A 25545-nucleotide genomic window follows, 5' to 3' on the forward strand; every position below is an offset into this window, starting at 1 on the left:
GAATTATCTGCACATGTGATGGAGGAATGCACAGCGAAGGGTTTTGAATTTGCATTCAATCAGGTTGTTTTAGCTAATAATCATGCTGCCAGATCTAGCATGTTGCATTCAATGTTTATTACCATTCATTCTCGTTAATTCCCATATATTCCCGATAATTCCCATGGAAAGTTTCAAACTTTCAATATTCCCGGAATTTTGCAACCCTAGGTGAAACGTACATCCCGCCACTCAGAATCCAGAAACATCTGTGCAGCACTGGATGAAAGATGCAATGGTCTGTCAGAAGCCCAGAAACTCACTGACCTTTTATACACACACATTAATTACAAACAAACAGGTCACAGGTGAGGATTGGAACCTTGATTAGCCATTCAAACCTGTTTGTGTCAACTTTTGTGCATGATATCAGATCAAAGTCACTGGGGTATGTAAACTTTTGATCAGGGTCATTTGGGTACTTTCTTTTGTCATTTTGATTTAAAAAGAGTAAACACAGTTGTTTGCCAATAAATAGCTTCACACAACCATTAAGCATGAGTGGAAGAAAGGTTTTTGTGTTATCATTCATATTCTCTGAAGAATGGCCAAGAAATCATAAATTCTCCCAGGGTATGTAAACTTATGAGCACAACTGTATATATATATATATATATATATATATATATATATATATATATATATATATATATATATATATATATCAGTGACGTGCGGTGAGGTTTATGACTGGTGAGGCACTGACTTCATCACAGTCAGATTTACAAACATATGAACCCTAAAGAGTATCTTATTCACCATTTGATTGGCAGCAGTTAACGGGTTATGTTTAAAAGCTCATACCAGCATTCTTCCCTGCTTGGCACTCAGCATCAAGGGTTGGAATTGGGGGTTAAATCACCAACAATTATTCCCGGGCACGGCGCCGCTGCTGCCCACTGCTCCCCTCACATCCCAGGGGGTGATCAAGGGGATGGGTCAAATGCAGAGGACAAATTTCACCACACCTAGTGTGTGTGACAATCATTGGTACTTTAACTCATTGGCGTTGTTAGGCCTATTTTAGGGGGGCTCAAGCCCCCCTAAAATATTCTTAAGCCCCCCCCCTAAATAATGTTGTGTTTTTTTGGGTTTTTTTTACAAATAAATGCAGACATATTCATTATAAAGTGGCCCAAATATGAGTTTAAATAAATAATCATATAACCTGTTATTATTCACTCAGTTTCCCCTCACTTTGTTGCAAAAGGTAGAGAGCCCCTTTCGTGCGTCGGTATCCAATCCATTCCACTTGTTCATATAGAAAATGCCCACATCACTCAAATTCCAGCCCGCATTTTCTCTGCGACCTTGCTTGCGGCCCTGCAATTGTACGAAGCACATTATCTTCCTTTACAATGAGTGAAGCTGCACAAAACCTTATGTGCAATTGTAAATCATTTATTTTTTAAGTTTTGTGTTTCTTGTAGAATCTATATAAAGTAATATACATAAGCCTATTGTTAAAATAATGAAAAAAACATAATTAAATATATTTGTTTTATTGTATTGTTACATTAATAGCTGTTTTATTATTATAGGATGGCTTGTTAAACATTTAATAGGATTTTCAGAGGGAGGAAAAACCAAGACATTTAATATAAAATGTAAAATGAATAAATACATAAAAAGAAAAAGAAAATATATGGTTAAAAGCCATCGTCCCGGGGAGCATTTCATTGCATTTTTTAAAAATAATAACAATAACAATTAATAATTTCTAAGTCTTTGTTAGCCGTTTGTGAAGTTTTGTGCTCGTGCGTAACATTCGCTCGCATCCTGTGCATCTCCTGGGGGCAAAGCCCCCCCTGTCCTTAAAAGCTAGTGACGCCCCTGCTTTAACTTAACTTTAACTTATATATATATATATATATATATATATATATATATATATATATATATATATATATATATATATATATATATATACAAAAGAGCCCCAATTGTAAAAGTGTTAAAATAGGTCATGTAAATTATATTATTAATTTTTTTGCTTACTACTTTTTATTATCAACTTCAGATCTATATGTGGATATAAATGGTGTTTTTATGTTGTATGCCCTTTGTTAAAGAACATATTGTTTTAATGGCAAAAACAGAAGATATAAAACATTTTCCACCCCAAAAAAATTCTAAATGGAATATTTGATGTAAAAGTAATTATAGTTTTAAATATGTCAATAATTCATAACGACGTTTGAATGACAGTTTAAAAAAGACAATCTGCATGGCAGCTTTGTGGTATTAGAGTCAACATTACAACTTTGTCTCGTTACGTTTCACCTGTTTGCTCTTTTATTCCACTTATCGCAAGTAAACAATGAGCTGCGGGCCACAGGTGGCCGCACCTTGGAGCCCTCTGCTTCAAAGTGACAATAAGTATTAAAGTATAGGGGCGTTAAGACGATGTGTCTGTTATGAAAAGCTATGACTTTATAATCCAAACATTCCCTGCACTGTGGACAATGTATTCCACATGGAAACACGCAGACGGATTTACATCAACAGGAAATGAAATAAGACCTGCGAGGAGTCAAGTGGAGCTGCAGCGTGCAGCACGTGGTCTGGTCTGCAGCGTATGAACACCGGCTGACAGCCAGTGTGAGCGTACGACATGTCAGGCTATTTATTATTGTGCTGGCAGCTGTTATTAATAATGTGACATGCATCACAGCTGCCAGTGCTGATTAGACATCATGTCTAATGTGCACTTCAGACGTGATGTGGGACATTTGAGGGATAAACTGCATGGGAGTTGGCCTGTACAGTGGGGCCTCTTTTCTGTTAGTAAATATTATTGTATTATGTTACTATTATAATATTATACTATTATTATTATTATTATATAATTACTAAAATGTATACAATATAAAGTACCAATGATTGTCACACACACACTCAGTGTGGCGAAATTATTCTCTGCATTTGACCCATCACCCTTGATCACCCCCTGGGAGGTGAGGGGAGCAGTGAGCAGCAGCGGTGGCTGCGCCCGGGAATCATTTTTGGTGATTTAACCCTCAATTCCAACCCTTGATGCTGAGTGCCAAGCAGGGAGGCAATGGGTCCCATTTTTATAGTCTTTGGTAGGAGCTGTGAGTAGTGTTGAAAAAGCCCCCTTGCACCTCAGGGTTTTCTACGTTTTCTCGTTTTTTTACGCCACCAAAAATGTTCAGGAATTCTAACATGCTAAAGATAGCATGCTAACAATTGGCGTGTATCAAGTACGAAATTATATGACTCTGAGGTGTACGGTCACAATATTAGCTAAGAAAGTTAGCACGCTGACATGCTAACAAAATCATGCTAACAGTTATCATATGTCAACTACCAAGTTATATAACTCTGAGGTGTACAGCTGTGATATTAGCTAAAAAAAAAAAAAGTTAGCACACTAACATTTAGCATGTGTCAAGTACCCAGTTATATATATGACTCTGAGGTGTACGGCTGCAATATTAGTTAAAAAGTGAGCATGCTAACATTGTTATGCTAATAGTTAGCGTGTGTCAAGTACCAAGTTATATAATTCTGAGGTATATAGCTGCAAATTCTGCAATATTAGCTAAAAAAAAGTTAGCACACTAAAATGCTAACAAAATCACACGAACAGTTATCGTGTCAAGTACAAAGTTATATGAGTCTGAGGTGTACGGCTGCAATATTAGCTAAAAAAGTTAGCATATGTCAAGTACCAAGCTTTGTGACTCTGAGGTGTACGGCTGCAATATTAGTTAAAAAAGTGAGCACATTAGCATGCTAACATTATCACGCTAACAGTTAGCATATGTCAAGTACGAAGTTATATGACTCTGAGGTGTACGGCTGCAATATTAGCTAAGAAAGTTAGCACGCTGACACGCTCACATTATCAGGCTAACATTTAGCATGTGTCAAGTACCAAGCTGTATGACTCTGAGGTTTACGGTTGCATTATTGGCAGAAAAAAGTTAGCACGCTAACATGTTAACAATATCATGCTAACAGTTATCATCTGTCAACTACCAAGTTATATAACTCTGAGGTGTATAGCTGTGATATTAGCTAAAAAAAAAAAAAGTTAGCACGCTAACATTTAGCATGTGTCAAGTACCAAGTTATATATATGACTCTGAGGTGTACGGCTGCAATATTAGTTAAAAAGTGAGCATGCTAACATTGTCATGCTAATAGTAAGCGTGTGTCAAGTACCAAGTTATATAACTCTGAGGTATATGGCTGCAAATTCTGCAATATTAGCTAAAAGAGCCATCTGTTGGTATGAACTATTATCCATCCATCCATTTTCTACCGCTTGTCCCTTTTTGGGGTCGCTTGAGGTTATCTCAGCTGCATTCGGGCAGTAGGCGGGGCACACCCTGGACAAGTCGCCACCTCATCACAGGGCCAGCACAGATAGACAGACAACATTCACACTCACATTCACACCCTAGGGCCAATTTAGTGTTGCCAATCAACCTATCCCCAGGTGCATGTCTTTGGAGGTGGGAGGAAGCCGGAGTATTTTTATTTATTTATTAGCCTTTATTTAACCAGGTAAAATCCCATTGAGATCAAAGATCTCTTTTCCAAGGGAGACCTGGCCAAGAGGGCAGCAGCAAGGTTACATTAAAAACAGTAAACAAATACATAAAACATCACATTTACAACATTAAAACTTGCTCACATGACACATGTGCATACAGACAAGGTAGACTGCAATCCTTTCACAGAAGCTTTAAACTCATTCAACGTAACTAGGGTTTGAAGTTTAATGTTCGATTGTAGGTTATTCCAAGCCTTCGGTGCTGAAAACCTAAATGCTTTCTTGTCCAGTTCAGTTCTTACTTTGGGGACGACAAATTGCAGAACATTCATTGAACGAAGATTGTGACTTCCTTGTTTCTTTGTTAAAAGACAAGACAGATAAGATGGAGTGATACCCAGAATGGTTTTGTAGATGAAAACATACCAATGATTGAGGCGTCGAGCACATAAAGATGTCCAGTTAACCATTGAGTATAACACACAATGGTGAGTAAGGGGAGCGCAGTTGGTGATGAATCTCAGTGCCCCGTGGTACACACTATCCAGCTTGTGGAGACAACCAGCAGTAGCATTCATGTACAACACATCTCCATAGTCAATAACAGGTAAAAAGGTTGTTTCCACCAATTTCTGTTTCACAGTAAAAGAAAAGCAAGACTTGTTTCTATAATAAAATCCCAGTAAAAGTTTCAGCTTTTTTACAACATACTGAATGTGCTCCTTAAAACTCAAGTGGTCATCAATTAAAAATCCTAAATATTTAAAAGCAGATACTAACATAATTTGTTGGCCATTTCTTACCCGGAGGGAACCCACGCAGTCACGGGGAGAACATGCAAACTCCACACAAAAAGATCCCGAGCCCGGGATTGAACTCAGGACAACTCAGGACCTTCGTATTGTGAGGCAGATGCACTAACCCAGGGGTTCTTAACCTGGGTTCGATCAAACCCTAGGGGTTCGGTGAGTCGGCCTTAGGGGTTCGACAGAGCCTCCGCCACGGAGGTAAAGACACATCTGACTTATCGTGTAAATAAAAACTTCTCCCTATCGCCGTATTATGGATACCCCCAAACAATGTTGCCTCTAATTTTCCATCTGATTTGCAGGTTGTTTGATTGATCGATTGAAACTTTTACTAGCAGATTGCAAATGAAGAGAATACCCAGTACAGTTTACACAGTACAGTACATATTCCGTACAATTGACCACTAACTGGTAACACCTGAATACGTTTTTCAACTTGTTTAAGTCAGGGTCCACGTTAATCAATTCATGGTAATGTGTGTAAGGTGTGTAATTTGTTGTGAGTTCATGCACTGTGTTGGTTTTGTTTTTTGAACAAGGTGATGTTCGTGCACGGTTCATTTTGTGCACCAATAAAAAAAACATATGACTTTTTCTTGAATTTTAAAAACAAAAACATTTTATTGTTCACTAAAGAAGGGTTCGGTGAATGCGCGTATGAAACTGGTGGGGTTCGGTACCTCCAACAAGGTTAAGAACCACTGCACTAACCCCTCTTCCACTGTGCTGCCCATGAACTATTATTATTATTATTATTATTATTATTATTATTATTATTATTATTATTTATGTTGAATGCCCTTTTTGTAAAAACATAAAAAATTGTTTTAATGACAAAAACACAAATTATGCAATATTTCCCTCCAAAAACATATCAAAGTGGAATGTTTGATGTGAAGTAGTTAGAGACTATCGGTCTATTATACGTTTTTATTGTTATTTTTATGTATTTGTTTTTGTATTGTTTGTATGTTTTATGCCCTTTTTGTCAAAGAAAACTTAGTTTTTTATACGGCAAACTCACAAAAATTTTTAATATTTCCCCCAAAAAACGTTGAAATTTGATGTGATGCAATTAGAGCCTATCTGTCGATTATAGGTTTTTATTATTATTTTTATTTTATTTTATTTATTTATTTTTTTGGTATGTTTTATGCCCTTTTTGTCAAAAGAAAACTTAGTTTTTTATATTGCAAAAACACAAAATATGCCATATTTCCCCAAAAAACATGGAAATTTGATGTGAAGTATTGGAGCCTATCTGTCGATTATAAGTTTTTATTATTATTTTTTATTTATCAATTTTTTATTTATTTTTTGGTATGTTTTATGCCCTTTTTGTCAAAGAAAACTTAGTTTTTTATATTGCAAAAACACAAAATATGCAATATTTACCCCAAAAAACATGGAAATTTGATGTGAAGTAATTAGAGCCTATCCGTCGATTATAAGTTATTATTATTTTTATTTTTTATTTTATTTCTTTTACTTTTTTTGGGTATGTTTTTTGCCTGTTTTTTGTCAAAGAAAACTTTATTTTTTATATGGCAAACACACAAAATGTGCAATAATTCCCCCCACAAAAAAATGTCAATATGGAATAATTGATGTGAAGTAATTTGAGCCTTAAATAGGTCAATAATTCATAACAACATTAATTTTGATTCATTTTTTTTTTTTTTTGAGGAATGACAGTTCAAAAAAAAATCAGGGATGCAAAAGGGCCCGTGTTAAAAATAAGTCATACTTTTTTTTTGTTTTACTCTCAACGCTTAAAATCTCAAGATCAATTTCAGATCTATCCGTCGATTATACGTTTTTCTTATTTTTATAGTTTTCTTGTTTTATGCACTTTTTGTAAAACAAAACTTTTTTAATGGCAAGCATAAAAATATGCTATATTTTCCCCCCAAAATATTCCGGAGTGGAAAATATTATGTGAATTAATTGGAGCCTTGAAAATGTCAAGAATTCATAACAAAATGGATTTTGATTCATTATTATTTTTTGAACAATGACAGTTTAAAAATACCAGCCTGCATTATTAGGGGCAACATTGCAACATTTTCTCTTCACATTTCACTCGTTTGCTCTTTTATTCCAATTTTTATATATGTTTTATAGTATTTTTAGAATGTGCCGCGGGCCATTAAAAAAATTAGCTACGGGTCGCAAATAGCTTCCGGCCCGCACTTTGGATACCTCTGTCATAAACCAAAGGGGGGGCCATTTGTAAAAATTGTAAAGATAAAGTAAAAATACTTATTTAAAAAATATTTTTAAAAATAGAGCAAAAAGGCATAATGTAATGAGAAAAAGCTAAAATGTTGCTAATAATAACTAATACTATTCAAATGAGACCAACGCCACAAAAAAATACTCTATTTTATTTATTTATTTTTTTGCTTTTTAGGGGCTTATAACAAACATACCTTTTGTAACCATATGCACTTTCTTATTTTTTTATTTTTTCAAAAACAGCAATACGACCCAAAACTTCACATACAAAACAGCAAAAATTAAATCTTCTATAAATAGTTTCTAAAATGTCAATACTCAAGATATTAAAGCTACCTTAAAGAAAGGAAAGAGACAAGAAAAGAAACAATGTTACGATCCGTTGGCTTTGGACTCCAGGGTGCAGAGACGGCAGGCGAAGTCCACTTGTTGGAACAACTACAGCAGAGGGACACAACCGAGCTAGCGGCGGCCCACCCATGAAATAGTAGGCGACTGTCAGTTGTTTTAGGAGCGCATCCAGCCACGCACTCACTCATGGCGCTTGGGGAGGGAGCTGCAGCTCTTATGTAAAGTCTTCAAGTCGAAATCCTGACAGCTGCTCGCTGCAGGCACAGGTACAAGAAAAGATTAGAGAAAACGGAACACAAAGTGACGGCCTATTCATCACTCACATCCTTTCTGCTTTCTTCAAACGTCCCATTTGCAGTTAAAAGGAATGACTGAGAAAGATTGCTACAACGCCAGGAGTGAAAAAAAATTTATGAAAAAAGAAAAAGCATCAAAATCATGTTAATAAAAAATAGAATGAGTGGGGGGGAACAAGATTACAAACTGCAACTTGCATGGACCAACTTTCTCCAAACACTTCCTCATTGACTTCCTGTCTTGTGCAAATTCCTGTCCTAATAGTACACACTTTTAGCAGACTGTATTTGGCATGTAAATAAAGCGTAAAAAAAATACTATCTCAGTGGTTCCACCAAGTGCCACCTCAGTAAACACTTGACTCTCCACATACCACCATAATGACCAACATTAAAATACGGTAACGTAGTAGGCCTAAGTATTCATTAAAAACAAGGCAGAGGTTTTATTTAATACTTCTGGCCACTCAGTTTGAACAGTAACACTGTGTTTGAGTATAGGAAAATAAAACGCTCTACTTAACTAACGGATCAAGAAAAATCAATTGCACAAAATTAAGCAAATAAACTAGGTGTAAGCCGTACCATAGTTTGAGAATCACTGTACTAGAAACATGCATATATAGTGTATAGAATAGAAAATATTGATTTTTTTTCATGTAAACATGCCAAATATGTAGTATTTACTCATGCAGCGTTTCACCTGCTGCACAAAACCATTGGCTCAATTTGTATTTATTTACCTTATGTGAGGCGAGTGTCCACTTTTCTGTTCCAAAACTGAAATTTCCCTAAAAACCATGACATGTATCAAATAACTGTATTTTATTCTTGACATTATTATTATTTTTTTATTATTATTATTATGGCCATGTGGTGATACAGTGTTTAATGGTATCTCAGCTAGACAAATAAATACTACCATCTGTTGGTAAAAATGAGCAAGCACACATTCCCGGATCTAATCACTCTTTCTAGCAATGCAGCTATTTCACACCGTTTAACGTAATCCACAAAATAATATTTACATTTTTTGGAAACATCTCGCAAATAAGAAAAATAAAACAATACAAACATACATTTATAATTCACACAAAAGTCAAGGCACTTTCAACATCAAGGAAAGAAAACAAAAGCAAATACAGATAGAGTATTAAATATGAATAAATAATAGTAATTTCTAAAAAAAAAAAGATATAAAATAAAAAGACAAAAAGGGCTACCTAAATCACTTTAAATGTTTTAACAGAGATATCAATCTAAGGGCTTTTGTACTCTTAATCATTCTCCAAGATTTAAATGATAATTGTAAACCATTAAGCCAATTAGAAAATGTAGGCCTTACTTTCACAAATCTACATTTATGTAGACAATTTTTTGCCTGGAGCATAATAATGTTGACAAACATTTCTATGTTACAGTCGTTTATAAAAAAAAAATACCAAATTTGATCTCTTCTATAGAGAATGGGGACATCTCCACACTTTTGCTTCTCAGCCAATCTCTGATCTCCTCCCAAAACACATGTTCACTCTCACATTCCACAAACAGATGATTGACATCCTCTACAGCAGTGTTTTTCAACCACTGTGCCGCGGCACACTAGTGTGCCGTGAGATACAGTCTGGTGTGCCGTGGGAGATTATCTAATTTCACCTATTTGGGTTAAAAATATTTTTTGCAAACCAGTATTTATAATCCGCAAATAATGTGTTGTTGTTGAGTGTCTGTACTGTCTGGAGATCGACAGACTTACCACGCTATACTCTTCCACATCAGTAGGTGGCAGCAGGTAGCTAATTGCTTTGTAGATGTGGGAAACAGCGGGAGCCAGCGTGCAGGTAAAATGGTATCTAATACTTAAACCAAAAATAAACAAAAGATGAGTGCCCCTAAGAAAAGGCATTGAAGCTTAGGGAAGGCTATGCAGAACGAAACTAAAACTGAACTGGCTACAAAGTAAACAAAAACAGAATGCTGGACGACAGCAAAGACTTACGGTGGAGCCAAGACGGCGTCCACAAAGTACATCCGAACATGACATGACAATCAACAATGTCCCCACAAAGAAGGATAAAAAAACCCTGAAATATTCTTGATTGCTAAAACAAAGCAGGTGTGGGGAATAGCGGTCATGATGGGTTCTACATGTAAAGCGACTTTGGGTATTTAGAAAAGCGCTATATAAATCCCAGGTATTATTATTAAGGAAGACATGAAACTGCTACAGGAAAATACCAAAAAAAGAGAAAAAGCCACCAAAAGAGGAGCGCAAGACAAGAACTAAAACACTACACACAGATAAACAGCAAAAAACTCAATATAAGTCACGGCGTGATGCGACAGGTCGTGACAGTACACCTACTTTGAGACAAGAGCTATAGTGTTAGGTTAGTTATGGTTTAAAGCATGGGTATCAAACTCTGGCCGTGTAATTTTACTTGGACCTTGAGGCGATATCAAATCAACACTAGAGCTGGCCCGCTGATTATGTACGCCACGGGACCGCCGCTGTAACACCACATTGCCGGGGTAACGCATTCACTGCTAATTATCATACTTGCCAATCATACTTGCCAACCCTGCCGGGAGACTCCCAAATTACAGTTCTCCTCCCGAAAATCGTCACGTCTGCTTTTCACCCAGTCCAACGAGTGCTGGCCCGGTCACATAATATGTTGCGGCTTTTGCACGCTCACACAAGTGAATGTAAAGCATTCTTGATCAACAGCGATACAGGTTACACTGAGGGTGGTCGTATAAACACTGTTAGAAATATACGCCAGACTGTGAATCCATACCAAACAAGAATGATAAACACATTTCCGGAGAACATCCGCACTGTAACACAACATAAACACAGCAGAACAAATACCCAGAATCCCATGCAGCACTAACTCTTCCTGGCTACAATATACACCCCTGCTACCACCAAACCCTGCCCCCCTCAACTGACGCACGGTTAAAAAAAAAAAGTGGTTTTTTTTGTCTTTTTTTTTGTCATTAAAAAATACAATCATGCGTGCTTAGGACTGCATCCCTGCAGACTGTATTGATCTATATTGATACATAATGTAGGAACCAGAAATATTAATAACAGAAAGAAACAACCCTTTTGTGCGAATGAGTGTGAATGAGTGTGAATGAGTGTAAATGGGGGAGGGAGGTTTTTTGGGTTGGTGCACTAATTGTAAGTGTATCTTGTGTTTTTTATGTTGATTCAATTTAAAAAAAAAAAAAAAAAAAAAAAAAAAAAAAAAAAAAAGTATTTATTTATTTCTTGTGCGGCCCGGTATCAATCGAACCACGGACCGGTGGGGTTGGAGACCACTGCTTTAAAGGGTATACTCCATTAATAATTTTAAATTGTATTTCTTTAATTTTGGAAAGAATTGGGTATGTAATATATCTAGTCCTTATTTTCCTTAGCTCAACTTTTGTACGAAACGCCTCGACAAATTGTTAAAAAGAAAGCTAAAATATTCCGGCAGTGACTTAGACACCTTTATTAAACGTCATGTCAGGCGCCACTTATCAAAAGACCCCGAAATTGTCTGACGTAAAATTCAGTCGACCGTCAGATTTCGGGTCAGACCGGTGGAGTTGTTGGGGGAGAAGTAAACATGGCCCTAAGGGCGCTCCGGTTGGTCTTCCCCTTGGGGACATCCGTGCTGAGATCTGGCAATGTCGCTCAGAAGGTACGGACACAAAACTGCCAGACTTTTGCTGCTTTTATGGCCTTCGCGTTCACAAGGACATGCTAAAGTAGCATGCTAGCTTAGCCGTCCAGCCGCTAGCATTGCTGTCGGTCACAAACAAGCTAATGCTACATGTTGTTAATGTATTAATTTTGTCGAAATGCTACTTATATAAGCTGTATGTATGCCGAGAAGCAAGGTAATGTCCAGCAAAGAAGTACATGTCTAAATGTGAGTATTATTTTAAAAGACTACTATTAATGTCAACTTACAATATTTATTATTTTTATTTTTTTAATTAATTGAATGACTTACAATAGTGGTCTCTCCAGTGCAGACCAAAATATGAAGTGTGCACTTATCTTATGATTGCCCCAGAATATTTTGGTAAATGTGCTCATATTACTAGCAATATCACAACAGTGCGCCATCATGGCATGGAAAAGCAAGTACCAGTATTTTTCAAAGGCAGTATAGTACCTTTTTTGTTTCTTTAATACCGCAGTACTTCTCTCGCGTATAAGCGTCAGGCATGAGATTTTCCGTCTATAGTCGGAAATCCGTCTTTTTTTATCTGTGTAAAAATATTTTTAGTTTTTCTTTGTTTTTCCAGACCTGCAATGTGTGTTAAAATCTGGATCCGTCTCTTTGCCATAGCTGCCAACAACTGCAGTTTTCCCGTAATGAGTAAATCCAGTGGTAAAAACTAAGTTTTTCCATTAAAAAATATTTACTTAAAATCGAAGCTACTTAGCGAAGCAACTCCACGGGCAGGAGACAAAATATACGGGAAACCTCAATGATGATTTGTTTACGTCAGGGGTGCTCACACTTTTTCTGCAGGCGAGCTACTTTTCAATTGATCAAGTCGTGGGGATCTACCTCATTCATATATATAATTTATATTTACTTATTTATGAAATATATGTTTTTGTTAGGGCTTCACGGTGGTAGAGGGGTTAGTGCATCTGCCTCACAATACGAAGGTCCTGAGTAGTCTTGGGTTCAATCCCGGGCTCTGGATCTTTCTGTGTGGAGTTTGCATGTTCTCCCCGTGACTGCGTGGGTTCCCTCCGGGTACTCCGGCTTCCTCCCACTTCCAAAGACATGCACCTGGGGATAAGTTGATTGGCAACACTAAATTGGCCCTAGTGTGTGGATGTGAGTGTGAATGTTGTCTGTCTATCTGTGTTGGCCCTGCGATGAGATGGCGACTTGTCCAGGGTGTACCCCGCCTTACGCCCGATTGTGGCTGAGATAGGCTCCAGCGCCCCCGCGACCCCAAAGGGAATAAGCGGTAGAAAATGGATGGATGTTTTTGTTAACAAGTTAAAGGTGTTTGATGATAATACAAGCATGTTTAACACATATAGTTAATATTGTTAATAAATTAAAGGTGTTTAATGATAATACAAGAATGTTTAACACATATAGTTAATATTGTTAACAAGTTAAAGGTGTTTAAAGATAATACAAGCATCTTTAACACTTATAGTTAATATTGGTAATAAGTTAAAGGTGTTTAAAGATAATACAAGCATGTTTAACACATATAGTTAATATTGTTAACAAGTTAAAGGTGTTTAAAGATAGTACAAGCATGTTTAGCACTTATAGTTAATGTTGGTAATAAGTTAAAGGTGTTTAAAGATAATACAAGCATGTTTAACACATATAGTTAATATTGTTAACAACTTAAAGGTGGTTAAAGATAATACAAGCATGTTTAACACATATAGTTAATATTGTTAACAAGTTAAAGGCGTTTAAAGATAATACAAGCATGTTTAACACATATAGTTAATATTGTTAACAAGTTAAAGGTGTTTAATGATAATACAAGCATGTTTAACACATATAGTTAATATTGTTAATAAGTTAAAGGTGTTTAAAGATAATACAAGCATGTTTAACACATATAGATTCCTTTCTTTCATGAAGACAAGAATATAAGTTACCTGATTCTGATGACTTGCATTGATTGGAATCAGACAGTAGTGCTGATAACGTCCGCATTTTCGAATGGAGGAGAAAAAAAGTCCTCCTTTCTGTCCAATACCACATGAAAGTGGTTGGTTTTTGGCATCTTATTTATCCAGCTTCCGTACTCATTTGTATACACTTTACAAGAAATACATTGTCGGCAAACTCCGTAGCTTGCTAGCTTGTGCACGCCAGCTTTCTGAGACTCTTATTTTGTCAGCGCAGGCAGGATGAAGCAGAGCTTTTATTGCGCAACTGTGCAGTCGGTCTTTGGAGTTTTGACGACAGGTACGGCGCCAGAGTCTGTTGAAATAAAGTGTTTCTCGCCTTCCTGTCAGTAATTTTAATGAGCTGGCAGCAGCCAGCGTCATCTCAGAAGACCCTCGGGTGCCGTGAATGTCAATCAAGTGACGAAAGTGACGTCATAGTGAAGATTTATGATCGCTCATTTTTAGGACTATTTTTTTAATGCCTGGCTGTTGATCGACTGACACACCCTCCACGATCGACCGGTAGCTCGCGATTGACGTAATGAGCACCCCTGGTTTACGTATAAGAACATCCATGATTGGTTGGTTGTTTACTTAGATCTAAGTCACGATTGGTTAAGATTAGGGCAAAACATTACAGATAGGCCGATCAAATATTTAAATGGTGCTTTTTATGCACATTTTTGCATGTTCAATTGCTGAGAAACCAGGAGCTTCTGGGGGGGTTACCCCCTTTGTTTCCCCACTAGGACAAGCTGCGGCTCCCAGACCCCCAGCTTATTTTCAGTCTTTTTCATTAAGTTCAAATCACATGCCTGAACCCTAATACATTACGTGTTAACGTCTATTACTTTGTCGTCAAGGCGTCCGTGCACACCACCCCCGCTAGGAATTTGGTGTACGGCTGGTGGGCCTACATGCTGGGAGAGAGGACCACGCCGCGCTTCAGTCAGTACAGCAAGATCATCTCCGTGGACGGCAACCTGGCGTCGGGGAAAGGAGCGCTGGCGCAGAACCTGGCCGAGCAGCTGGGTAGGTGGCTGTTCAGTGATCAGCTCACCGTTTGTCACTCGCGGTAGCTGAATTCCGTGCGTGTATGTCAGGGCTGCTGTACATGCCAGAGCCCGACGTCTTCTACCTGGACACGATGACCGGCCAGAAGGAGCCCCTCTCCATCGACTTCAACGGGATGTGCAGCCTGGAGAAGTTCTATGAGGACCCCAAAGCCGCAGACGGGAACAGCTACAGGCTGCAGCTGTGGATGTACAACATGAGGCTGCTCCAGTACTCCAACGCCGTCGAACACCTGCTCACCACAGGTTAGAACCAAACCACACTACCACGCCCTCACGCCGTCTCAAACGCTCCTCTTTACGCTTCAAGGCCAAGGAGTCGTCCTGGAGCGCTCCATCTTCAGCGACATGGTCTTCCTGGACGCCATGTTCCAGCAGGGCTACATCAGGAAGGAGTGTAAGTGCGCCACCTTTGTCCGTTTTTGAGAGACCTTTTTGAGTCGACAGCGCCGCCTCGCCTCTTGCAGGCGTGAAGCACTACGAGGAGATCAAAAACATCAGCATCTGTGAGTTCCTGCCGCCGCACCTCGTCATCTACGTGGACGTGCCCGCTGAGGAGGTGCACAAGAAGCTGCAACAGAGCGGCAAGGTAAGGACAGGAACCCATTGGACCTTTTTCAAAAAGAAAGAAAACAGTCGAAGAACAAAAAATACCATAATTTTTTGGCTGTTGAACACATCGGTATATAAGCCGCACCCATTAAGTTGTAGAAGAAAAAATATTTCTTCCACATATTAGCCGCACCGGACTAAAAGCCGCAGATATATTTGTTGGGAAATTGGTAATTTAAACAGAAATGTTTATTTATATACTTTCGCGAGCTCTCCAATCAGCTAAACAGACTTAATAACTCTTCTGTGACGTTTTGGTGAATTGACGAAACTGAAACAATACAAAAATAAATGTCATTGTAAGTTAATAATACTAACACAGACACTCGTAAACATAATTGCCAACCCTCCCGGATTTTCCGGGAGACTCCCGAAATTCAGCGCCTCTTCCGAAAACCTCCCGGGACAAATTTTCTCCCGAAAATCTCCCGAAATTCAGGCGGACCTGAGTGACATGTCGACAGCCTGTTTTCACGTCGGCTTTCCCACAATATAAACAGCGTGCCTGCCCAATCACGTTATAACTGTAGAATGATCGAGGGCGAGTTCTTGGTTTCTTATGTGGGTTTATTGTTAGGCAGTTTCATTAACGTCCTCCCAGCGCGGCAACAACACACAACAACAGCAGTCACGTTTTTGTCTACCGTAAAGCAGTTTGTCTGCCGTAAACAGCAATGTTGTGACACTCTTAAACAGGACAATACTACCATCTACTATACATGCATATGTGACAACATCTACAGCTTTTAGAGAGTGCAGTGCACAACTGCGCACACAACAAGGAGACGAAGCAGAATGCATCATCAGAGAGGGTGTTCAGCATGGTTAGAAAAATAGTGACAGAGAATAGAACAAGGATAGACAATTCAACCCTTAACTCAACAATGAGTAGATGAATGTTATGTGTGTGTATATGTGTAAATAAATGAACACTGAAATTCAAGTATTTCTCTTTTATATATATATATATATATATATATATATATATATATATATATATATATATATATATATGAAATACTTGACTTGGTGAATTCTAGCTGTAAATATACTCCTCCCCTCTTAGCCACGCCCCCAACCACGCCCCCACCTCTCAAAATCGGAGGTCTCAAGGTTGGGAAGTATGCTCGTAAACGTGTTAGCATATTAACTCATGCTAATGATAGCTAGTTTCATTACATTAAGATAGCACATACAAATATGCATGAAAACACTCCTACAGACATCACACATGGGACGGTTTAGTAAGTAAGAATTGTTTTAGTTATATTGTAAAACTTACAAACGTTGCTCGGAGTGATGAACGAAGAATCCATACGAGTAGAAGCGCTACGGACATCTAGAAGACTTTCGGCTCAAAGATTTGAAAGCAGCAGCACTTGCAGTGAGCGATCGCGTCCAAAAGATGTCGCCGTAGCACATACACTAACACACCTTTTCATTGCATTGGCATGTGTTTAATGGAAACTACTTGCATTACGGATGTCAGCGGGGGGAAAAAATCCATGAATTCGCCGCACCGTTTTATAAGCCACAGGATTCAAAGCGCAGGAAAAAAGTAGAAGCTTAAATTCCGATAATAATTCATAACATTGATTTTGATTCATTGTTGTTTTTTTGAGCAAAGACAGTTTTACAAATATAACTCCCACTGAAATTCTTGGGGAGCTAAAAGGGCCCCACTCATAAGTGTTAAAAATAAGTCACACAGTTTTATTTTTTTAACTTTAAACACTTGCATCACTAACCTGATTCTCGCCAGATCCTTGTAGTTCGCTGAGCTCCACACAAGGATCTGAGAGTTCTCAATAGGAGATGTATTTCAGAAGGCGGGGCCTTGTAAAAAAATGATTGCATGTGATTGGATAAACCACTTGTCCGTTATCTTGAATGATGTGCTACTTCAACCACTCACATCGTTATCAACCCGTGACGCTGATGAGAGCGACGCTGGGAAATCCAAAACAGAACAGCCGACATATTGGATAACGACAGAGCGGAAAGTTAGAAAACTTTTGCTGAAACAACGCAGCAATGTCAGTAGATGATCGATGACGTTTGTGCAAAGAAAATATGCCGTATCAATGTCTGCACACGACTCCTCGCTGCGTGCCGCAATTGTTGTTTGAATCAAACAGTCGTTTCAGCGCTACGAACACATCTATGAAATCCCGCCCGGCGATCCTGATTGGTTCATTATTTTTTGCTATCTTGAAGGAGTTTGCATTGCCCTCGATCCCAGATCCTTGTGTGGAGCTCAGCGAACTACAAGGATCTGGCGGGAGTCAGGTTATTGCATCACTAAATCAACATCAGATCTATCCGTCGATTATACGTTTTTATGCTCTTTTTTTATGGCGAACACATGAAATATGCAATATTTTCCCCAAAAATATATTTAAAAGTGAAATATTTGTTGTAGAGTAATTGGAGCCTTCAATAGGTCAATAATTCATCACATTGATTTTGATTGATTATTCTTTTTTGAGCAATGGCAGTTTTGTGTTATTAGAGTCAACATTGCAACTTTTTCTCGTTACATTTCACCTGTTTGCTCTTTTATTCCACCTTTTTTTGTGTAATAGTATTTATAAATGTGCCGGGGGGCGCACTTTGGTCACCTTTGACTCAAACATGATGTTTTTGTTCCAAACCGCACCTTCAGAACGTGCCTTTGGCGTACCTGAAGAGCATCGAGGACAGCTACAAGAAGACCTTCCTGCCAGAAATCAGGTCGGTTTTTGTCGTCTAGACTGTGATTGTATTGTATACTTTAGCCTAGCCTAGCAATGTTAGCATTAGCTGCCAGCGTTTCTGTCTTTCAGTGATAAAGCGGAGCTGCTAGTGTACGACGGGACCCAAGCTCAAGACTTCGAGAAAGTAAGAGAGCAAAGATGGCCAAAATATTCCCGCACGATCTTTCACCGGACGTTTACGGGTACATGTTTGTGTCAGGTGGCGGAGGACGTGGAGATTTTGAAGTTCGACAAGGGGCCGTGGCTGAAGCAGGACGACGTCTCCTATCACCACATGAGAATACTGTGAGTGCTCATCATTCTCAGTGCAAGCACATGAAGAAGTAAAGCATGGGTGTCAAACTCCTTTGTATTGAGGGCCTCTGAGGGCCACATGTAACAGTAACTATGTATGAAGTATAATAGCCTTGTTACACAATTTGTAAGGCAAATGATTTGGATTATTATATTTTTTATTAACATATTGATGGGTAACTTGCTTTGAAATCGTAAGTTAAGACCACAAGCGGTTATTTAGGGTTCAATTTGGATAACCAAAAAAAAAGAAGCTTGGAACATCAGATAAAAATCACAAGTAGAAAATATGCAATTGCATGAGCAACATTTTTTTGTCAAAACTTAAAGAACAAGTACATTTATAAAGTCCAGAAAGTGTTTATTTTTTATTTTTATTCCAGGCCTCTGGCAGGCCACATAAACAATTACATAGTGGGCCACAATTAAACTAGTTGGCGTGACACATTAGATTTATGGGTGTACCACATTGTGAACATTGTGAACATTGGACCAAATCTGGAGTCAGTTGAGGACTTGAATGACACCATAGATAGAAACCCCAACTCTATGTTCCTAGAAAGAGTGACAAAAGAGGAAATAATCAATATTGTGAAAAAAGGTAAATCCAAAACCTCAACTGATTGCAACGAAATTGATATGAAAACGATAAACAAGGTTATCTAGTTAGGGACGGCGTGGCGCAGTGTGAGAGTGGCCGTGCGCAACCCAAGGGTCCCTGGTTCAATCCCCACCTAGTACCAACCTCGTCATGTCCGTTGTGTCCTGAGCAAGACACTTCACCCTTGCTCCTGATGGGTGCTGGTTAGCGCCTTGCATGGCAGCTCCCTCCATCAGTGTGTGAATGTGTGTGTGAATGGGTAAATGTGGAAGTAGTGTCAAAGCGCTTTGAGTACCTTGAAGGTAGAAAAGCGCTATACAAGTACAACCCATTTCCCATCCATCCATCCATCCATCCATCCATCTTCTTCCGCTTATCCGAGGTCGGGTCGCGGGGGCAGCAGCTTAAGCAGGGAAGCCCAGACTTCCCTCTCCCCAGCCACTTCGTCCAGCTCCTCCCGGGGGATCCCGAGGCGTTCCCAGGCCAGCCGGGAGAGATAGTCTTCCCAGCGTGTCCTGGGTCTTCCCCGTGGCCTCCTACCGGTCGGACGTGCCCGAAACACCTTCCTAGGGAGGCGTTCGGGTGGCATCCTGACCAGATGCCCGAACCACCTCATCTGGCTCCTCTCGATGTGGAGGAGCAGCGGCTTTACTTTGAGCTCCCCCCGAATGACAGAGCTTCTCACCCTATCTCTAAGGGAGAGCCCCGCCACTCGGCGGAGGAAACTCATTTCGGCCGCTTGTACCCGTGATCTTGTCCTTTCGGTCATGACCCAAAGCTCATGACCCATTTATCATTTATTTATTTATCATTATTGAAGAGATTTCAGAACCTTAAACATATATCAGCAACCTATCATTTCAAGCAGGCAAATTCCCAGATAAAATGAAAATAGCAAAAATCGTACAGATTTATAAGACTGGAGTCAAACACCAGTTTACAAACTACAGATATGTTTCTCTACTTCCACAATTTTCTAAAATCATTGAAAAACTGTTGAACAACAGATTAGACAAATTCATGAATAAAAACGAAACACTCACAGACAACCAATATGAATACAGAGCCAACATCTCACAAATGCAATAGATAGTAAACAAATGTGCTGCTGCAGTGTTTATGGATTTAACAAAAGCATTTGACACAATTAATCATAGCATCTTAATAAAATAAATAAAACGGTATGGCATCAGAGGGTTGGTCTTGAACTGGATAAGAGTGGGATTGAGGAGGTCTTCGAAGTATTCCCTCTATTGATCCACAACATCCGCAGTCGAGGTCAGCAGAACACCATCCTCACCATACACGGTGTTGACAGTGCACTGCTTCCCCTTCCTGAGGCGGCGGATAGTAGTCCAGAATCGCTTCGAAGCTGTCTGGAAGTCGTTTTCCAAGGCTTCCCCGAACTCCTCTCATGTTCGAGTTTTTGCCTCCGTGACCGCTGAAGCCGCACACCGCTTGGCCTATTGGTACCTGTCTGCTGCCTCTGGAGTCCTATGAGCCAAAAGAACCAGATAGGATTCTTTCTTCAGCTTGACGGCATCCCTCACCGCTGGTGTCCACCAACGGGTTCTAGGATTACCGCCACGACAGGCACCAACTACCTTGCGGCCACAGCTCCAATCAGCCGCCTCGACAATAGAGGTGCGTAACATGGTCCACTTGGACTCAATGTCCAGCACCTCCCTCGTGACATGTTCAAAGTTCTTCCGGAGGTGGGAATTGAAACTCTCTCTGAGAGGAGACTCTGCTAGACATTCCCAGCAGACCCTCACAATGCGTTTGGGCCTGCCAGGTCTGTCCGGCATCCTCCCCCACCATCGCAGCCAACTCACCATCGGTAGAAAGCTCCGCCCCTCTCTTCACCCGAATGTCCAAAACATGAGGCCGCAAATCCGATGACACAACTACAAAGTCGATCATGGAACTGCGGCCTAGGGTGTCCTGGTGCCAAGTGCACATATGGACACCCTTATGTTTGAACATGGTGTTTGTTATGGACAATCTGTGACGAGCACAAAAGTCCAATAACAAAACACCACTCGGGTTCAGATCCGGGCGGCCATTCTTCCCAATCACGCCTCTACAGATTTCACTGTCGTTGCCAACATTAGTGTTGAAGTCCCCCAGTAGGACAAGGGAATCACCCGGGGGAGCACTTTCCAGTACTCCCTCGAGTCTATCCAAAAAGGGTGGGTACTCTGAACTACTGTTTGGTGCGTAAGCACAAACAACAGTCAGGACCCGTCCCCCCCACCCGAAGGCGCAGGGAAGCTACCCTCTCGTCCACTGGGTTGAACTCCAACGTGCAGGCTTTGAGCCGGGGGGGCAACAAGAATTGCTACCCCAGCCCGTCGCCTCTCACTGTGTGCAACGCCAGTGTGGAAGAGAGTCCAGCCTCTCTCGAGAACAGGTTCCAGAGCCCTTGCTATGCGTCGAGGTGAGTCCGACTATATCCAGCCGGAACTTGTCCACCTCGCGCACTAGCTCAGGCTCCTCCCCCCCCCCAGCGAGGTGACATTCCACGTCCCAAGAGCTAGCTTCTGTAGCCGAGGATCGGACTGCCAAGTGCCCTGCCTTCGACTTCCGCCCAGCTCACAACGCACCTGGGGCCGTATTTATCAAGCGTCTTAGAGTGCCATTTTACACTTAAGTCCTGAGAATTTGCGTATTTAGTCCTACTCTCAAACTTAAGAATAAAAGTTATTCATCAACTTTCTTAAGTCACTCCTACTCTCCACGATATTTAAGAGACCTTCAGAGGTGTCCTAAGTGGTTAGGAGTTGCCAGTGGGGGATGGCACTGAGGCGAGAGATGGCACTGAGGCGAGAGAGACGTGTGCGAACGTTCAGGGAGCGGAAGGATGTCCTGGCTTTGTTTGATGACGAGCAGCTGATCAAACGGTATCGTTTAGACCAGGGGTGCTCATTACGTCGATCGCGAGCTACCGGTCGATCGTGGAGGGTGTGTCAGTCGATCACCAGCCAGGCATTAAAAAAATAGTCCTAAAAATGAGCGATCATAAATCTTCACTATGACGTCACTTTCGTCACTTGATTGACATTCACGGCACCCGAAGGTCTTGTGAGATGACGCTGGCTGCTGCCAGCTCATTAAAATTACCGACAGGAAGGCGAGAAACACTTTATTTCAACAGACTCTGGCGCCGTACCTGTCGTCAAAACTCCAAAGACCGACTGCACAGTTGCACAATAAAAGCTCTGCTTCATCCTGCCTGCGCTAACAAAATAAGAGTCTCAGAAAGATGGCGTGCACAAGCTAGCAAGCTACGGAGTTTGCCGACAATGTATTTCTTGTAAAGTGTATACAAAGGAGTACGGAAGCTGGATAAATAAGATGCCAAAAACCAACCACTTTCATGTGGTATTGGACAAAAAGGAGGACTTTTTTTCTCCTCCATTCGAAAATGCGGACCTTATCAGCACCACTGTCTGATTCCAATCAATGCAAGTCATCAGAATTAGGTAATACACCAACTTATATTCTTGTCTTCATGAAAGAAAGGAATCTATATGTGTTAAACATGCTTGTATTATCTTTAAACACTTAGAACTTATTAACAATATTAACTATATGTGTTAAACATGCTTGTATTATCATTAAACACTTTTAACTTATTAACAATATTAACTATATGTGTTAAACATGCTTGTATTATCATTAAACACCTTTAATTTATTAACAATATTAACTGTGTTAAACATGCTTGCATTATGTTTAAACACCTTTAAGTTGTTAACAATATTAACTATATGTATTAAACATGCTTGCATTATCATTAAACACCTTTAACTTGTTAACAATATTAACTGTGTTAAACATGCTTGCATTATCTTTAAACACCTTTAACTTATTAACAATATTAACTATATGTATTAAACATGCTTGTATTATCATTAAACACCTTTAATTTATTAACAATATTAACTATATGTGTTAAACATGCTTGCATTATCATTAAACACCTTTACCTTGTTAACAAAAACATATATTTCATAAATAAGTAAATTTAAATTATATATATGAATGAGGTAGATCCCCACGACTTGATCAATTGAAAAGTAGCTCGCCTGCAGAAAAAGTGTGAGCACCCCTGGTTTAGACAGAGCGGGTATTATTTTTGTCACAGATTTAATAAGGGGCGTCATCTCATCAGCAACATCACGCAGCAGAGCTTTCACAGCAGAACTAAAGGTCATCACAATGCTTCGACATCTCGCCACTGGGAAAATGAATTGGAAAGAAAAGGAAACGATTATTTTTGATTCATTGCCAATATTGTTTGTTTGTTTTGTATTATTTTGTAGTTTATTGTCAAAATATACACTCCCATTGTCCACTTAAATATTTCCAAGATATTTCTTTATTCTTAGACAAGGGATTCCCTTCCGTGATTGGTCATTTCTATGCACACAGAAATGACGTCACCTAAAATTCTGTTTATGGCACATAGTAATGTGGTAATTCAGCTCTGAGTGTGACACTTAAGATTCAGTCCTACACTTCGCTGAAAGTGTGAGTAAGACGCTTGATAAGTAACTTTTAAGTGCAGCTTTCAGCGAAGAATTTCTTTACTCATAAGTCAACTCTTAGCAGACTTCTTAGGAGTAATTCTAAGACGCTTGATAAATACGGCCCCTGACCTCTATGGCCCCTCCCATGAGTGGTGAGCCCATTGGAGGGGGGACCCACGTTGCCTCTTCGGGCTGTGCCCGGCCGGGCCCCATGGGAACAGGCGCTCGCCATCGTGCCCCAACTCCGGGCCTGGCTCCAGAGGGGGACCCCGGTGACCCACGTCCAGGCGAGGGAAATTGGAGTCTCGGTTTTTGTAATTCCATAAAAGTCTTCGAGCTGCTCTTTGTCTGATCCCTTACCTAGGACCTGTTTGTCTTGGGAGACCCTACCAGGGGGCATGGAAGCCCCCGGACAACATAGCTCCTAGGATCATTGGGACACGCAAACTCCTCTACCACGATAAGGTAGCAGCTCAGAGAGAGACCACATAAAATGAAATGGTAGACCACATAAAAGGAAATGGTAGACCACATAAAATGATGTCGTGGCCCACAATAGAATGACATGCAGGGCAAATTAAAATGACGTGGCGGGGCAATTTAAAATTCGGGGCGGTATAGCTCGGTTGGTAGAGTGGCCGTGCCAGCAACTTCAGGGTTCCAGGTTCGATCCCCGCTTCCTAGTCACTGCCGTTGTGTCCCTGGGCAAGACTTTTTACCCACCTGCTCCCAGTGCCACCCACACTGGTTTAAATGTAACTTAGATACTGGGTTTCACTATGTAAAGCGCTTTGAGTCACTAGAGAAAAAGCGCTATATAAATATAATTCACTTCACAAATTCTGTGGGGGCCACATAAAATGAGGTGGCAGACCACATTAAATGAAGTGGTGGGCTCCATTAGAATTATGTGGCAGGGCAAATTAAAATGAAGTGGTGGACCACATAAAATGAGAAGTGGCAATTTAAAATTATGTGGGGCGGCCACCATAAAATGACGTGTTAGACCACATAACATGATGTGGTGGGCCATAATAGAATGAGGTGCAGGGTAAATTAAATGGATTTGGGGGGCCACATTAGAATGTTGAGGCGGGGCAAATTAAAATGATGTGGCAGGCCAGAGTTGGCCCCTGTGACGTAAACACTGTCTCTGCTTCTGTTTGGCATGCAGCGTTCAGGACAAACAGAGCGTGTCCTCGCTGATCCAAATCCCCGTGTTCCTGCCGGAGATCACCGTCACAGGTCACGAATTTGAGGAAAAATACTACGCCTACAGAGGGGTACGTGGACACATGTTCGCCTGCTGGTGTGTCTTTGTCTGACTCTCTCACCTCCGTCTGCCTTCAGTTGCGTGGGCAGAAGTACAATCCTGGTTACAACGCCGACGTGGGAGACAAATACATTTGGCTCAAGTGAAGAAGAAACCTTAGTCAGCGTGTGTACATCGTAAATATATATATGTTCAAAACATGTTGCCATTGTCTACTCTTCATTAGGCACACTGTCTAAACTTTCAATCTTCAAAGATGACATTTAACATGTTTAATATTGTGTTTTGAAAAATAGATGTTTCTATTTGGACTAATGAGCTCATAAAATCACAGCTTTTCATTATACTTGACAGGACTCCTGGGATGTAATGTTATTAACATTTCATATCACGGGTATTATTATTGTTAATGTGCTCAAAAAGTGTTCATACACACTTAAAAGCAAATGTATTTCATAAAATTAATACAATA

At 40.0% G+C, this 25545-nt stretch overlaps 1 protein-coding gene across 1 annotated transcript; it reads left to right on the forward strand.

Moving 5' to 3' along the window:
- The first annotated feature begins 11806 nt into the window (after positions 1-11806).
- On the forward strand, positions 11807-25272 carry ndufa10 (NADH:ubiquinone oxidoreductase subunit A10). The gene is made up of 10 exons (XM_061970893.2): positions 11807-11956; positions 14793-14961; positions 15033-15248; positions 15313-15399; positions 15470-15591; positions 18280-18347; positions 18440-18494; positions 18570-18655; positions 24975-25083; positions 25151-25272. Exons 1-10 carry the CDS (start codon positions 11882-11884, stop codon positions 25217-25219), a joined length of 1056 nt encoding a protein of 351 aa, XP_061826877.2. The 5' UTR covers positions 11807-11881; the 3' UTR covers positions 25220-25272.
- The last annotated feature ends 273 nt before the right edge of the window (positions 25273-25545 follow it).

The sequence above is a fragment of the Nerophis lumbriciformis genome, linkage group LG13 (assembly GCF_033978685.3).
Source record: "Nerophis lumbriciformis linkage group LG13, RoL_Nlum_v2.1, whole genome shotgun sequence".
Lineage (NCBI taxonomy): Eukaryota > Metazoa > Chordata > Actinopteri > Syngnathiformes > Syngnathidae > Nerophis > Nerophis lumbriciformis.

Coding starts and splice junctions, on each gene's coding strand:
- ndufa10 (XM_061970893.2), top strand. CDS start 11,882: ATGGCCCTAAGGGCGCTCCGGTTGGTCTTCCCCTTGGGGACATCCGTG. Junction 15,400..15,469: donor GGGCTACATCAGGAAGGAGT/GTAAGTGCGCCA, acceptor CGCCTCTTGCAG/GCGTGAAGCACTACGAGGAG. Junction 18,656..24,974: donor TATCACCACATGAGAATACT/GTGAGTGCTCAT, acceptor TTTGGCATGCAG/CGTTCAGGACAAACAGAGCG.